Here is a 13,444-nt window from a genome sequence, read left to right on the forward strand (position 1 = left end):
GTAACACAGGGATGTTTTAGCTAATGCCAAGCAGTGCTTACACAGAGCCAAGGCCTGTGCTGCTTCTCTCCCCACCATGTAAGTATACATAAAAAATATGTTTTATATCTATATAAAAATATGTTTTATATATAATATATAGCATGGCATATACATAACATATATATAACATTAAAATATGTTTTTATATATTTATATATATAAAGCACCTATCACCTTACTGATAAACATTCTTTGGAACCACTCTGATGGTAGAGGTAAGGACAGGAGTCAGCCTGTCAGGCTGGGGGTGCACAAAATTTTGGGAGGGGACACAGCCTGACAGGCTGACCCCAACTGCCCAAAGGGATACTCCATACCATATGGCATCATGCTCAGCATATAAAGCTGGGGGAAATCGGAATAAGGTGAACGACAACACAGAGTGATGCCATTTGACTCCCCAAGCCACAGTTAGGTATGATGGAACCCTAGGGTTTTCAGAGATGGCCAATGCCTGCCTGCCCACAGGAAGTGGGGAATGAATTCCTTGTCTTGCTTCGCTTGTGTGTGCAGCTTTTGCTTTACCTATTGAACTGTCTTTATCTCCACCCATGAGTCCTCTCAGTGTTACTCTTTGGATCCTCTCCCCCATCTCACTGAGGGGGAGCGCAGGAGTGGCTGCGTAGGGCTTGGCTGCCAGCTGAGGTTAAACCACAACAGTATATTTTTATGAGAGCAGAACACACTGGGTTTCTGAAACATAATTAAAAGCTATTTTGAGACTGGAGCACCAACCCAAACTTGAACATGTTTCTATTCACCACATTATTTCAGGAATTCACTGTTCCAGGGATTTGAGTGAAAAAATGACAAACAGAAAGGGAGAGGGGAACTACAGAAATGTTTGTACTTCCTCCATTTCTACTGAAACCTGCCAAAAAAATGTGTTCCAGATTGTCATGCCACCAATATTGTAATTTACATCACCAAATAATAACCAGATTACTAGGAAATGTGCCCAGTTTAGAGTAATAACTATCAAATTTCAAACTTTGGCAGCAAAACATACAGCAAAATAGCATGAGCAAGCACTTCTGTTTCATTGATATATTTTTATTATTAAAAACAGGAACTGCCAACTAAAGCCAGTTATCCTGCTGGTCCAATCTAGTGGGAACACAGTTTGTTATAAATTAACCCAGGAATCTTCCCTCTTAAAAAAGGCTCTGTACATGAAGCAAAACAGTGATAAGAAAGCTGCTAAACTGCATGAAAATAGCATGTAAGAGATTACCCCAGATTTGGTAAATCCTGGCAAACACCAAGTGTTTAGAATTCCTTTCAACTTTAACATCAGCACCTCTCAGCAACCAGCAGGATGCATTCAGCATCACACAGAACCTGCACTTGGTTTTGAGGGCTTTTTTAAAAAGCAACTGAGAAATATAAAAATTTCAGATTTCATTTTTAAATAATCTCCTTGACATGCATAAACAGTAAAGGTCAACACTACAATTAGAATTCATTCCAGAAGGGACAAAGTCAAGGAAGAGATAAGGAAACAGAGCTGTTCCACAAACACTAAGAATCAAACAGCTATCATTTTATAGAATCACAATCTTCATCCGTGGTTTTACCCTGAATCAAAATGGTGCAAATTACTTTCAAAACCAGCAACAAATTTATCTTATTGCCTGCAAAACAAGACCTTTTTATTTCCAGCTCTATGGCTCATTTGCTCCATAACAAAGTTGGCAGCTGCCACAGCTTTTTACTGGAAATTTTCATGTAGTACCAATAGACAGGAACACATGATCTCCAGTGACTATGCCTACAGTACCCACTCAGGATTTTGCTCAAACATTGTGCATGTAACTTCCTCCCAGCACTGCTCAAGTTTATAAGCAGCAGCAGGAGAGTTTTTGAAAAATAATAAAAACCCCATCAAACAGCCATGTATCACTGTGATATACAAAAACCCCACTGAAGTAAAGAGGTTGTGAACAATAATTTTTATTAATTCAGACCCAAAGTGAAAACTGCACCCTCTTGACTCTCTTTGGTCCTTTCAGAGAATGCAGCTCCATGATATGTGACCTCCAGCAGAGAAGCCAGTTTTTTTAAACAGCTTTCTGTTCCCATCCTGAAAGTGCAGTTCAGTACCTTCTCAGGGCTGCTGATACAGCTGTTCACCAGCTGTGCTATGAACCACCAAAATGATCACTTAAAAACAGATACTTTTAAGCTAGATCATTTCGATGACCCAGTTTTACAGAGCAGCCTCATAAACAGTAACCTTGGTGAAGCTCTTACAAACAGGCACCTCCCCTTTTCAAAAAAAAACACAACCCACAACAAACAAAGCACCACCACAGGCTGCCCTCAAAATACAAGAAATCCACATGCACAGAAAGCATACAGGAGACCCTATCATGAGGTGTCTCTTAGATCTGCCTTGAATTGGTATCTTAATTCACAAAAATACTTTGGAATGTCCCCTAGTGCAGCATTCACAGCCAAACAAGTAGAAATAACTTACCAAACGTCTAGCAAATTCTTTATTTTCTGAAAGAAATCCATATCCTGGGTGTACCTTGGGGAGAAAAAAAAAAATTATTAAATCAAGCTGATTTAGTTCCAACATCAGACATCAAATTTGCTAGCAACTTTTCAGACACAGGAGAAAGTGAAGTAGACCACTAAGTATTTAAATTAGTTGAATACCTTAAGAAGCTGTCTTAATGCATTGATTTACAGCTTGACCTGGGACAGATAAAGACTCACTAGCTGAACTGTCATTTCTGAAATACACATTCCTTACTTGACCTGGGAGAAAAGTGCTGATTATACTCCCTTGGCATTTCGCTTTCCACTCTTTTTTACTTCCTTTTGCCACTTGCCTCATTGCAAACTTCCACATATCCACTCATCCACACTTTTCTCAGCAGCCACTTCTCACCCCAAAATTTTTCTAGCACCGATTACAGCAGTGCTCTTAAGGTCCACAATCACTAGCCTCCTATCTCCAGCGACCCTTGCTGGAGAAGAGAGTTTATTGCCTTATTAGCATCTTTGCATGCTAGTTTGCTACTCACTCTGCAATATACACCTAGGAGTATACTGAGAGGAGTGTGAGAAAGTTTTTGGTTTTCGTAATTTACGTAAGATTCTTGATCCAATATGCTCTGATAAAACAGCTTATACTTCTTCTATTTCCCTTTTAATGAGCCTGGACAATTGGGTTCCATACTCAGAAACTCAGAGGGAAGGAAACAGTTTTTTCTTTACATGATAGTTTTTGGCCCCTGGAAGTACTACATCAAAATATCTTCTTTGAAAGAAATTAAAACGCTGATCCAAACTGTCCCAGGGTAGTGATGCTCAAGCACACCCATCAAATGTTTTTTAAATAAACTCCCTGTGTACAGTAACTCTGACCACCACATTTATTTCACTGACAGAACAAAGAACATCAGGCATGTGAACTTGACTACATAGTAGTTTTTCCAACCGATCCTCGTTAAGCTTTGAATCTCTGGCCAATTTGACAGGAGAAGAGCAGAGCAACCAATATTTACACATATAAGCTACCATGCATTTTGTAAACATTGTGAATCAAAAATAATTATGGGATGCACCATTTACCTTACCTTCCTGCAAGAAACATGTATAATTTAAAAAGTGATTCATGCTAAGTTTAAGCAAAAGCCTTTTTTTTGGACAGACTTTGTAAAACATTCAGGAAAAAAAAAGCCATTATGGCATATAAAGGGTTAGTGCTCAAAACTAATTGGGATTTTTTTTTTTTCCCCCAGCAAATTTGGAAATGAACTGAAGCTGCTCCCTGGTGTGAAAGCTGAATCCAGCAGCCACCTGCAGGATCAACGACCAGTGCTGCCAGATGCTACAAAGCCTTTGATTTCCAGTAGCGATTTCGGACACATTTAACTCATGTGACATGAACTAACTGGAATAGCATATTCAATCACTTCCCCCCCACACCTTTAAAAAAAAAAATACAAACTCTGGCTTTTCTGCTTTCTATATATGAAACAGCTGCAGCAGATAGACTCATTCAGACTCACAGCTTGGGCCCTGGTTTTCTTAATGACTTCCATGATGGCATCCATGTTGAGGTAGCTTTTGCTGGTGGGAGCTGGGCCAACACAGACAGCTTCGTCCGCCATTTTCACGTGAACCTGAAGAGGCAATATTCTGCATTAACAGATGCTCCCAGCAAAAATAATTACTGTCATCCTGAAATATGCACACAAATCTGATTGTTTCAAAGATAATTTACATGCCACAACCACTCTAAAATACACACTGAAATCACCAGCACTGAGATACAGGAACTCGCACAGTAACATGAAATCGCATTTCATTTCACTCCGAGCTTAAGTCACTGTCAAGATGTTTTATGATTCCCACATATTATTTGGAATTTTATTAAATAAAATCAGGACAAATATAATTTCAGCTTCCTATACTGATCATCTATATGTAAATGCAGACTAAAAACTACTTTGTTACATGTAACCAGGGTAGTCTAATATCTTAATACTTAATAACAAACATTCATGACCAGTTCTAAGCAGGCTCCCCAGGAAGTTGGGGATAATTAGAGTGAATTGAATGAAGGGATGCAGTGAGTGTCCCTGCACAGCATCAGATCAGCACCATGCACAAATTAAAGCCTATGACTAAAGAGTTCAATATCACTACACATGAACCAGAAAATCTTGAGAATTATTTAAGCAGGCTCATGTTTGATTCCTAATCCATTGTATCCTCATTTATATGCATTTGCCAAACATTTTTTAGTCAAACCTGAACTATAAAAAAGGAACAAACATTTCCACCATTTTACCAGGAATAATAAAACAGCTAGGTTTGAAGTCAGAAGTTAGGTTTAAAGTTTAAGCTGTCTACTTACAACTTGCACACACTTTAAAAAGTTTAATTAGATGGGTCTTCAGAGTTCAGAACGCTTTTCCTTTAAACTAAGATACCCAGACCCAAGAAATACAGCAGTGACTTTTCCCTTATTCTGCTCTCCTATTGTAAACTCCTTTTCAGTATGTATTTAAGCAAGCATGCCATAGCTTATAGTGCGTGAGTTGATTAGTTACATGTCAGTTAAGACATGTTTACACTGACAGTTTGGCCTTTTCAATGCTTATCAATCTTCAGGTACATTTGCTATCTTCTGCATTTGAAACCAAGCATACATTGTTTTAAAAGGGTGTTATTTCAGAAAATTAGTGTTGACTTACATGAAATTTAAACTACTTTTAGTTTATGAACAAAGAATTTTGTTCTCTGCAGTAAGGAAATTTATTTGCAAGTAGCGTGTCAAGTATGAGGAGCTAAGATTATAAGTACTTGTAGCTGCAGATACTATTGGGATTATTCAGCAGAAACAAGGCCAGAAAAAGTCATCTGGAAACAATGACAAGCAGCAGTTAAACAATATTTTGAGTAACACACTAAGAAATAAATATTCAGGTAAGTGTAACAAACATGTTTAACCACCACAGGAGTAACTTATTACGCATTTTATTTTTTCTTCGCTTTTATTGGTATTTTTCTGAACTTCACAAAAATTAAATCCTACTGCCAGGAAGGAAAATTAACTTGCCAAGTTCCCTTTTGGGAAGGAACTCCTAAATAGCTGCTCAATCTGACGCGTACTTAAATATCTAGGAGTTTGTATAACCTCCTGGAATCACCATGTATATATCACTTCTGTAAAGTCATGGTGGTTTAATTTTCCCACTACAGCATTAGCCTCATATTAAAAGCAAGATAAGACAAAAAACCCTAAGCACTAACACAGACAATCACGCAGCAGGATTTTAATGCTTTTTAGTAAGTACACCTCAGCAACTTAAGTCAGTAATCTATTTTGATCAAATGCCATCAAGATTAGGCTGTCTGTCATCCTTCCTGAAGCCATAAGTACAAGAAACAGCATGGCCCATGGATACCCTTATTTGCATGATCAATTTGTATGCCTAAAGCTGTTGTTTTGAATTCTAAAGTGGTTTATACACCTAAACACAGTTATTCAAGCTTAAGCAGAGTTAAGCATATGCATTTCACAAAACTAAAAGCTTCCTTACAGAAGGACTAAAGATAGTCAGGGTTTTTTAGGTACGAAGACAAAAGCCCCACACCCACACTTCTCACACTGACACCCAAACAGTCCTACCAGTACCAGAAGTAGCCACAGAAGGTAACTGCAACACCATCAATTTTATGCGTCTAAACAGTTGTGTGCACTTCTCACCCCACCTCAAAACATGTGTTACTTCAACGCTCTGGAGTTGACTCCTTTCCCTTATTCCCCTGAAATCAGGCAGGCGCATTTCTCCTTATTTACCTTACTACACATTCCTCTCCACTAGTTCAAAGCCTTCAGAATTTCAGGTTCCAGTGACAGCTCTTCAATCTCTCGATCCTTCCATCTACTTTTTCATAAATGTGATTAAACCTGTCCACATATAGCCTGGAAATACAGAACCTCTTCTCAGTAATTCATGATGACAATTCCCCTTCTAAGCAATCTTTCGAAGCACACTGCAGTTCATAAAGAATACTCCAAGTATTGTAACAAATATGCTACAGAATTTGAAGTATAACATTAAAGTAATTACACTAGCCATAATTACTAGTAAGTAATTACAAAATCACTGCTTGAATCTACATGACAGTGGGATCTTTCAGCTTTCTACCTACAGCTACAATGGTGCACACAATTAAGGGAACTCTTCTCTGCAGAAGCTGCCTTACAGTAAACGCAACATTTCTAGATAGTTCAATAAACCCAGTGACTCCTCCCTCCACAAGCATTACATATGCCAAATAGTTATTTTCAAATTCAAGGTTGCTTAGTGCTCAACTCAAATCACAGAAGCCTAAGCAGCCAACACTTGCCCCTAGTTTACTACAGCTAAAATTTCAGAAGATTAACTTGTCTCTCCCTTTTCTGTTTTAGTTTGCAAAAACAATGTCAACAAAACAAAACAGCAAATCCCGGGAGGTTCTTGAGAAAAAAAAATTCAATTCCTCCATAAATATTAGAATTGACCCTGCAATCTCAAGCATGAATGGATAACAACAAAGGCTGGGAAAGCAGACAAACCTTAAAGTGCTAAATGGTTTATACTGCAAGTTTTAATCCTAATGGGCTACCTGTGCCTCAGAAGATACATTTCAAGGAGCTACAAGAATCTGTTATGTTAGAGAATACAAGCAACTGAAAATCATGAAAAAGACATCTTGTCTGTGTGAAAGCAGTCTAATTTCTGTAAAACTTATGCACTTGATGTATGCTTCATCAGGGCTCATTATATTGCAGCAATAACAGAAGTTAAGCCCAGGGATTTACCAAAAGCTACTGAATCATTTTACAGAACCACCACCTGATTTTAAAAAATTATTTATATATATACACACATACAACATTTAGTCATCCAAATCCCTGCACAGGTTTGTAACCCCTCTGGAAATCCAAACACAAACCAGTTGCAAACACCCAACCAGCGCATCACAGCCTCAGACAAGTAACACTCTGGCTCTGGATTTAACAAGGAGTCCTACCTAGCAGAAGAACATTAGAATGAATGCTCTTAAACAGTGTGAGCCACTCTTGTTTTAAGGTACAAAGACAACTGGACACAAACTGAACTACCACAGTGATTTCATTGCATAATTCTTTATGACCACATGCAGATGCAAGAACTAGCTCAACTCCAAGCAGGTTACGCATCCAGAAGCAAACTGCACAAAAACAGCCACCTGTTCCCCAAAGCCTGTTCAGGTCCAGGAGCCACCTTCACGGGAAGGCACCTAAAGCAGTAAATCCTGCTGGATCTTAACACAGGAACAGCTTTGTGTTTCTTCACCACGTTCCCAGCAAACAGGCACGTAAAGCGAGGAGTCCATCAGGGCGGATTAGCCAGCCATTTTCGGACTGGACTCGTTCCAAGCACCATTCCAGGCTGCAGGAGCTCCAACCAGAGAATATAGTGAGGGGTAAATAACAGTTCAGTGAGTGGTTTTGGAGATCCTTCTTCCACATTATGTTTCAGTATTTCAGAAGGATTTAACACATAGATTTGGTGCCAGGGCTTGGCATCATATTCCAGAAGAGAAACATGCCCATAACCCAAAATTCTGCATATAAGCACCACAAAAATACTCAATATCCGCTTAGTGGCAGATAACCCAATTTAGCACAACTGTGCTGAATCAGAGCTAGTCAGAACCCAAATTACCTAGATTATTTTAGTTCTTTACCCAGGAGGGTGGCACATGTACTCATTTGACAGCAGCATGCTCTACTGCCCAGCCATACTCCTAATCTCCTGAATTATCCTCCTAATCTAACCTGTATCTCAAATAATAATCATTTCCAGATCAAAATGAATAGCTTGCTACCTAAAATATACATAGCACTCCTAGAGATGTTCTGTTTAACACAGCAGACGCAAGGTAACCTTCTCCAGCAGCCGTTCAGCTGCTGCAGATTGCTAGTTGAAATCTGTATTATAAAACAAGTCACACTTGCCCCTCAACATCTAAACACAGGAAAGTTTTCCCAGCATGAAAACAGAATATATGAAAAGTTTTAAGGCAAACAGCTAACGCTGATTTTCAGTGCATAGGCAATCTATAAAACAGACAGTAAGATAATGTACAGATCCTTCACATTATAATTATTCAGCATCTCCAGGGTTTGTTACCTTCTTGTGGATCTGATTCATGACATAAGTGCTTTTCTCCCCTACTTCTTTTCTAGTGATTATCTACTAGTTCCGAAAAGTAAAAGGCTGACTGTCAGAAGAGCCAACAGAGGAACAAAAATCAAATACATCTAAGTGTGTTTCCTAACAGGGAGCTTAATATCACCCACACAGTATCCACAGATGATTTTATACACTTCAGCAGTTTCTGATGTTTATCATGTGACAGATGCCATTTACTTCAGTGTAAAAGCCTAATTAACACATACACACACACACTCTCACTCCCCCCACTCCTCCATCTCCGAGGCGGTGGATGTCGGGATTCCCCAGCGTCCCAGTTTTTCAGAGCAGGTCACCCTACACATCCCCAGGTCTCAACACGAGTTGATATTCATGCAGCAGAGACAGTTATGCTGAGTTGCAAGGCACATTTTCCCCCTCAATTTTTCTGTACTGTTTCAGAATTTATATATAAGGGAAACTGTTATATCTGCATGTACAGTGTTAATCAAACCTAAGGAGCAATTAAGGAAACCTCAGCGAAGAGAACACTTCTGTTTGGTACACTAGATAAGATCGAGCATTGTTTAGACAAAGAAATCTAATCAAACAAGTCATTCTCCTTTTATAGCTCAAATCAATATTACACATTGGAACAACATCCGTTGGTGTAAGTGGATTCACTTAATTGGCCCAAACTGCATAATACCGCTCAGCAAGACAAATCACAATTAGCTCAACCCATAAAATAGGGCTAATGAGTAAATCCTTTGTAAGGTAGCTAAAAAAACCAACCACCTCAAATCTTGCCAGCACCGCTGTCAAAAGAGACAGACAAAACAGAACAAAAAGCTTGTGGCATTGAACAGTCTTGAATTAAAAAAAAAAATCAAATGGATGCAAAAAAGGTTCAAATTTACTGCTGTGCCAAAAACACATCTTTCATCTGACCTAACTGTCTTCAGCAGCTCCACATTAAAATACACACACCGATAATACAATAAATCTGTGCACATAGTGAGCGTGTGGCATTCATACAGCCTTTAAAGTGCTATCTGCAAAGAAATACTGCCACACGATTACAGCATTTAACCCTAAAATGAAATAATGGAAACATTTCTAAGCCACATGAAAAGCAGAACTGTGAAAGCCATAAATAGCATAACTATCCCATATTTTCCACATTTATTTTTACTCAGCATTTCAAAAAGCTAAATAAAAATTTATGCAAATAAACAAGTCAACCTACAGAGTCAGCATAAACAGATTTCTCTAAGCCTATCCTGAAAAATCTTTTTAATTTGATGGCCCACAAGTAGTATTGCGAAGAGTAAGGTAATAAACTCTTCAGTGGCCTTCAAACATTTGGTGTAAGGTATTTAGAGTCCCCTCCAAGTCTGCTATGACTCTCAAAGCAGCCCATCTGTTGGCATCTGCAGGACTGGGTTCACAGACACCAGCCAAGAAAAGAAAAATTCGAATCCGTTCCTCTACTCCTGGCCTGCCCTTTGTTTTGCCAACTGCTTAAAACTTGAAAACAGCAATAGTCTCCCCTAGCTAGTAGCCATCGAGAAATCCACAGATATCAACTAAAATTGAACTGGAAGGATCCAGGTTGAAATGAACAATCTTTAAAAGAAGAGAAACACAAACCAGGTATAACAAAATGCATTTTTCAGCACAAAGATTTTTCTCCATTCACATTTTCACTTAAACATTATTTTTCTAACATTAGAAAGCAATCTCAAAATTGTTACCCATGAATGAAGCACTGGAACTTTGGTGGCTGTTAAAAAGCCATGTGATTTTACTTGACAAAGACCTCATCAACAGGAAAGGACTCCCTATTGTAACTAGAGGACCCATCACTAGTACTGTGAAAAAACAGACCATGCTAAGGCTGTCATACAGCAATAACGGAGTTGTGTTTGCAGGGACAAGGGAAGAAATGCCTCCAGAGTCCTGCAGACATCACAGATAATAATTCAACTCTTCCAGAACTGCTTTGACTCCTAAAGCTTTTTTGTATATGCTTACTCTTGGGCAGATAACTACCCAGCCAAACACTTTCCAGGACGCTGATGGGATAGAAGATGTTTCCAGCAGAATTTTGTTGCGAGTGCTCACTGGGCTTTACCCTTCAAAATAGAAAACACCAAGAACTAGTAACATAGTGCCTCATACAAGCTTAAGACCACAGATCTGAGGTTTTAGACAGGTCTGAGTACTTGAATGTTGGGAAGACCATATAATTAGGCTGAGTAAGCCAGAGCAGTGGTTGAAAACCGAAGGTATGGTGTCTGTCTCCAGTATGTTCTTTTGGACTTTTTCTAGGGCAGCTTTTCTCTACAGGCTTCTATCCAGAACAATTCAATCATTCTTAAAACAAGGTCTTTAGCCTATGAAGTCTACCTGCAGATAGCCAAGTACAAAGGTTGCTTAAGTTCTTATGTTCAAACAACTTAAAGACAAAAAAAACCCTAGTCTGTCACAGTTAATAGGCAGAGTAATTTGTTCGCTATTAAAAAATTAGCAGAGTGATATGGTTAGTTTGTATAACAGTGTTCCACGTGACCTAGTCAACACCAGCCAGAAACAATCAACCTTTCTTGGTAGAAGTGAAAAATGGTACATCAACAGTCATCTTGTTACACCTTTTGGACCAACTGCAGGATTAACAAAGGCAGAGGAATCAGAAGGGAAAAAAAGCAATGTCAATGTTACACTATGCAATTTATTGCATCAACAGCAAGACACCTCTCAATCTTGATGGAAAAACATTCCTTATCTCCCACCCATAGCTCCCTTTGATAGGTAGCAGCAGCTACCAAGTTTCCTCACCCAAGCAAAGACTAGGGGCAGCACTGCCACTCAAGACAACATTTGCTGATTTAGAGGGTGCTGTGAAGAAACAGTCTGCAAGCCAGCAACTGCACTCATACCTCTACAGGCTTTTTTTATTTTGGAGTATGTTATCTGGAGCAAGTCTCCAGGAGAAACAGTGTATGCTCAGAAGTAAAATTCTCCTAACAACTTGGGATAAGACTTACTGAAACTGTTTACCAAAGCAAGAGTCTCCATCTGTTGCAACAGTTGAGCAATTCATCATATTTAGATCAGTCCACTCTGCTCTGTGTGGATGCTAGAGTTTCATCTTTGCAGTGTATGCAATTTTGAGCTTTACATGTTGGGCTGTTTTTGTTTTTAAAGAATGAAGGTTTTGTGATGTTAACAAAATAGTAGTGCCCTACAGTGTTTTTATTAGCCTCTTTGCATTTCAAACAAATCTGCACCCACATGTCAGTCTTTCCCTCATGGAATCTCAGCTTTCTAAGCACATTAGCAAAGCAATAGGACAGATCTTTCTCATGCTGTTTCTTTTCCCTGCTTGTTTTCTCCCAAAACCAAGCTCACCACAGAATGCATTGGATGCACATTGTTTTGTTTTCTAAATTGCTAAGACATAAGAGATGGAAGACTAGTAGTCAGGCAGGTCTAGAAAATAATGCCAGGTGGTAGCAAGGGTAGAACGTGTGTACAGAACTCCATATAGTAGAGGCTTTGCTCTTAATTGAGCTAGGTCTCTCAAGAGATACAGGATTCACAAAAAAGAGCTTAAATTCGGCCACATTACAAAGCAACACGTTGTATGCATTGGTATCGTGCTCCTATCTAGCATTTTCAGCTTAATTCCAATGGAGTTCCTCTTTCAGATGGATGAAGAGAGTACATAACCGTCCAGACAAGGTTCCTGACTAACCTCCAACTCTGCCTGCCCACAATTGGATGGACTGAAGAAATTGCTTCCAGCATCCAGAGATGACTTTCAGGGACCCCTGAAACCAGTTCCAGCTTTGAGAGAAGAGGCAACAGAAACAAGGTGAATTCACAGCTACCTGACATTTCAACTACACAACAATATCTAAAAGAAAGGTGAGAGGGGAAGTACAGACATCAGCTCAAGGCAACATATTCTGGAGCAGAAGCTCTTAAAAAAAAAAAACAACCCCAAACCAGAAATGCAAGATACAGACCCAACAGCAAATTAAGTTCTTTCCAATGGGGACTAACTCTAGGCTGAAAATGAACCATATATTGAGGCACGAAGTTTCACGCTAAGCCTCACTTTATGGAAATTCAAGCTGCCACTCAAAGAATGATCCCACCCCGAACTCTCCTCCTCCACATTCATCTCTAGCAATTACAGTGCTGCTGAGACAGATCAATGAGCTGAACAGACCCAGTGGAAAAGTAATCTAAGGGGAGGGGAAATTAACCTTCTGTCAGATCAGCAAGTTAAGCTATCTCCCAGCCGCATGATCGCTTTACCCAATGCAGTGAATGAATGAATGAATGAGAGGGAACCAGAGACCACAGACAGCCCTTTCAGAAACATCTCAGTCTTGGAGAAGTTTAGATATATGAAGCCAAATCTAAAGTGTCAAATAATTCATAAAATTCCAAAAACTAGCAGATTGTAGGCGAATACATAATATTTCAAGGACAAGAAGCTTTCAGTGTATGTTTTCTAAGAGACAGAAAATTTTCTTTATGTCTATGCAATATATATCCAACATAGAAAAAAATATGTTCACATATATGTACAGACATGCACCCCTTAATCACTTTAAAGTATCCAGAGTGGGTGCTTTCCACTAAGGTTAAGTATTAAAGCAGTACCTATAGTAGTCATGAAACCTGAAAATTAT

At 39.0% G+C, this 13,444-nt stretch overlaps 1 protein-coding gene across 3 annotated transcripts in view; it reads right to left on the reverse strand.

Moving 5' to 3' along the window:
- PCCA (propionyl-CoA carboxylase subunit alpha) overlaps positions 1-13,444 on the reverse strand; it is a 294,840-nt gene that overhangs the window by 245,221 nt on the left and 36,175 nt on the right. For all 3 annotated transcript variants that reach the window (XM_084279588.1, XM_084279587.1, XM_084279589.1), the window contains exons 5-6: positions 4,068-4,181; positions 2,522-2,575 (exon numbers count right to left, since the gene is read on the reverse strand). In XM_084279588.1, coding sequence (XP_084135714.1) covers positions 2,522-2,575; positions 4,068-4,181 — 168 coding nt within the window. The remainder of the gene's footprint in view (positions 1-2,521; positions 2,576-4,067; positions 4,182-13,444) is intronic.

The sequence above is a fragment of the Gallinula chloropus genome (assembly GCF_964237585.1).
Source record: "Gallinula chloropus genome assembly, chromosome: 1".
Taxonomy (NCBI): domain Eukaryota; kingdom Metazoa; phylum Chordata; class Aves; order Gruiformes; family Rallidae; genus Gallinula; species Gallinula chloropus.